The sequence below is a fragment of the Cyprinodon variegatus genome, unplaced genomic scaffold, assembly GCF_000732505.1.
Source record: "Cyprinodon variegatus isolate N-32 unplaced genomic scaffold, C_variegatus-1.0 Scaffold770, whole genome shotgun sequence".
NCBI lineage: Eukaryota > Metazoa > Chordata > Actinopteri > Cyprinodontiformes > Cyprinodontidae > Cyprinodon > Cyprinodon variegatus.
The window spans coordinates 187,418-191,529 of NW_015151223.1; the positions used below are offsets into that span (position 1 = coordinate 187,418).

Here is a 4,112-nt window from a genome sequence, read left to right on the forward strand (position 1 = left end):
GCCATTGCTGGTTTTATATCCACGCTGCGGTAATTTTTTAAAATGTTTTTTAAGCTTTAGAAATTGAAAATATTGTTTTCAAAATGTTTTGTGTAGGGAATAAATAGTTTTGACTGTTAAAGAAAGGCTAAAGAACGTTGCATGTGATGACGTCACGAGTACGCTTCTGTTCCAATACACATGCGTGCTCGCGTTCTCGTCAAGTCCGATCTTCCTGCGTTCTCACCAAGAACGGACTTGACGAGAACGCGAGTACGTACTCACGTTCTGGTGAATTGAGAAACGGCCTATGAATCTTACTATTTAAAAGTAAATGGAAACTGGATATAAAAATATATTTTTTTATAAAGTCATATCTTAGGGTGCTCAAATCAAACCAACAGTTTGGGAGGTTTTCAAATATAAACTGGAATTTTTGTTTTTAAAATTCATGAGCTTGATAAGATAGATGATAATAAAGGATAAGATAAAGGAGCGTCCCTAGTGCACAGTCAGTCTCACAGGCATTACTTTACCTTGGTGAGGTTGGTTAAAGCTAGGCACTGAGCAGATAGCTGCGAGACACGGTGCACAAAGCCCTTCCCGGCCGAGTGTTCATCCCACAATAGTTGGGCCTTCTCCTTCAGCTTGTTCAGCTGAACCTCGTGAGAAGCTAACTCCTCAAGCACAGACTGAAAGAGCACAAGCAGGTTATCACAGAGGCATGCAAGCTGACACACAGGTTTGTACGAAAGGTGAAGAGCGGGATGTTAGAGATGAGAGCAGATGGAAAAGTAAATGAGAAACAAACAATCAGAAAAGCTGATATAAGCTGTTGCTCTACAAAGAGAACCAAAGACAAACGAAGCATGTTGGCAGTTAGCAAAGGCACATCGGGGTGCAATCTGAACAAAGACTTAACCTAAGAGATGTACCAGAAACTCAACGGGTGCTTTCATGCTTGACAAACCCTTAATCAATGATTTGTTAGTCTGAAACTCAAAATACTTTCTATTTCCAAACACTGAATGCGCCATACTGAAGCTCTAACACTAATACTCACTAGTGTGGAAGTCATTACTGAGAGAAGGATTCTCAGCTATTCTCATTATCAGTGTGAGGTTTATAAATTAAGTCAGAAGAAGGACAGAAGGCATAGGAAGCTACTTAAAATGTATTCTATTCCACCAATGCATTTCATCTGTTCATTTAAACTGCTACTTTAAAACAGAGAGTGTAACTTTGGTAAACAGCAGGACGCTCACAGCTGTATTACAGAAAAACTACCAGTTTTAGATATCTGAAGATCCCCAATTCTGTTTGCCATAGAACATACGTAATCAGCAAAGCTGTCAATCCTTCCAAAATCTCATAGTTATTGCCATGTTGATAGATTTTAGCATGATAAGCATGGTTAGCATTACTAAATAAATACTCATCAGATTCTAAGATAAGATGTGGATTAAGTTTAAATGTGTATTCTGTTTTCATTTGTCCATTTTTTAACCTTGGACATGAAGCAACTGAACCTCCATCATAATGATGATTCTTAATGACGGAAAGGCTGCCTAAAGGTCCTGCAGTTAGAATAAAGAAATTATTCAAAAATCTAACACGTTATCTAATATGCAACATTTTCTCTTTATAATAAGCTAATAAAGATTTTTCCAAAAAAACAGAAGATTTAGTGAGGTGTCACACATCTATTTTTGTAATGTAAAAAAAACCAACAACAAAAAAACTAAACATCGGTAATGCCTCTTATAAAGGATTTAATTGAATGTGACATAATTTTATAGTCTTTGCACCTGTTAAGTGATGAAGAAATTTTTGGGCTGTTTTTGAGGATATTATTTCATATCATAGCTATAACTTTTATCATTAAAATTATTATTTTAAAATAATACACCCATACACCATCTATAGTGTTGCAGAATAAAATTACAAATTTTACAGAAAAAAGTATAGAAAAAATTATTTTATACATTTTGATGGGTGCAAAATACATCAATAGTTACATCTGGTTAATATGCCGTCGACGCGAAAGGATTCTGCACCAATAGGAATCCTTCTAAGCACCACATTTATCAGATTATAGAGGACAAAAAAGAAGCAAAGCAAGGATGAAGCTTTTAAGGTTGTTGGTGCCAATTTAAGGATGAAAAGGGCTCAGAAGAAATGTCGCCACTTTCCTTCTGACAGGTAAGTTAAATGGTTGCGTGACCTGGCAACCAATAGCAAACAATACAGTTAAAGGTGGGAATGAGCGGGAATGCATGAGTGCACCCCCTACTGGCCAGGAGGAGTTTAATTTTTAGCCATCTTCTTTAAAGACAGGTCAATTTTCAGTTGATGCAGAGAGTCGATATACATAAATTATTTCTTATTTATAGCTTTTAAAGAGGCATTATGGAGCGTTCTAATGTCACTGCCACCTGTGACCACAACTTTAAAACTGCAGCACTCCTTGGCTCCTTCTTGCTTTTCTTCTTCAAAAAACTATTTTACTTTTTTGTGTTTTTTGAAGCGTATGGCGATCTGACTTTAAATTGTTTTTTTTTTTGGACATGTCTAAAGGGATATACGCCCGTTGAGGTAGTTTAAAGTGTATTTTTTGTACAAAGCTAAAGGGATAAACGCAAATCTGATGTCTTGCGCATGGGTATTGACTATGGATATGCTGGTCTGACGGGGTATGCTGATCCGACAGATCACCACTTGCTTCTGAGTATCCATAAAAATCCCAAAAAATTATAATTAAAACGCTTCAATTATTTGCAAGGTTAGATCCATTTAACAAAGACGCACATCTGCAGAAAAAGTACGGGAAACTTCCGACCCAAATTAAATTTGGGGAAAACAGTTTACAGGCTTATAGATGCATTGGTGCTGAACTACTGAGGAATCAGTCTGCTCATCAAAAGATGTTTTTGTTTTAAAAAGTCTAAAACATAGTTTTAAACATATATTTGAGTAAGAACTAACAAAATGTCTCTCTAATAAGAAATTGAAAAATTGCTAAAAATTCTGCCTGAGCTGGAATGATGATTGTTCTGCAAATGAAAGCAGCAGTAATGTTCCAGCACTGGATGAATGCACTTAAAGATGTCTGCTTTAAGATGGTGGTTCAAGTCTGCTTGATTTTGGACATTAATACCTGCAGTTTATGAAGCTCCTGCTTTTTTGCCGTGAGATCATAAAGTCGTGTGCTACTCTCCTGTACAGCCAGCTCTGTGGCATTCAAACTGTCCTGAAGAGGTTCTGCACTTGCCTCAAAATCCTTCATCTGCAAAATCAGGTTCTGAAACGGCAAATACAGAACCTCAGTGTTAAACTCAGGAATAAAAGCTTAAGAGAATAAAATGAAAGGCAGTCCTCAAATGTTTAAATGCTTACCAGCAAACTTGTCTCTCTGTTGTGCAGGCTGGTCATGATGTGTTTCCAGTCTTCTCGGGCCGTGTTCATTTTCCCCCGAACTGCATCGGTTTTGTCTTTAGCTGCGATGCTACAGATGAGCTCTCCATTTACAAACACAGCATTCAGCTTGGACTGACCCTGTTCTTTGTCATTAAGAAACTCCTACGAGGGCAAGACAAGATGTAAGGTTATAACTTAAACCCGGTTGAGTAAAGAATGTAAGCTTTACTATGGTAATGGGGATCAGTGTCGTAGTTTTATTAAAAAAAACGATGTCACCAACCTGAATCTTCTGGAAACTAGATGAGGCTTCACTGAGATTTTGAGGTGCGTCAAAACATTTGGCGGTATTGATCTTAGCATTAACCAACCATTGCTGAAATTCCCTGAAAGCAGAGCGGAAGCCTTGATCCAGCACCTTTTCTTTACTCTGACAATCTCTGGTGGCTTGAAGACACAAACTGGAAAAATAGCAGAAATAGATTTTTTTTAATAATACAGCAAACAGACACATTCATACTGTTTTTGATACATGACCTCTAGAAATAAATAACTGAGGTTAATTTAAATCAGAAAACTACGTTTTTACGGAAGAGGATTAGGGCCACTGAAAAAATTAAAAAAGTTAACTAATTTTATTTTATTTCAGTTTAATATGGGAAAAAAGTCAGAATTCTGAGGAAAAAGTCAGATTTCAGAAAAAAATTCAGAATTCT

At 36.7% G+C, this 4,112-nt stretch overlaps 1 protein-coding gene across 1 annotated transcript in view; it reads right to left on the reverse strand.

The window, feature by feature from the left end:
- Positions 1–4,112, reverse strand: part of syne1 (spectrin repeat containing, nuclear envelope 1) — a 172,957-nt gene that overhangs the window by 95,560 nt on the left and 73,285 nt on the right. The window contains exons 57-60 of the mRNA XM_015395967.1: positions 3,680–3,857; positions 3,376–3,558; positions 3,137–3,280; positions 516–671 (exon numbers count right to left, since the gene is read on the reverse strand). Coding sequence (XP_015251453.1) covers positions 516–671; positions 3,137–3,280; positions 3,376–3,558; positions 3,680–3,857 — 661 coding nt within the window. The remainder of the gene's footprint in view (positions 1–515; positions 672–3,136; positions 3,281–3,375; positions 3,559–3,679; positions 3,858–4,112) is intronic.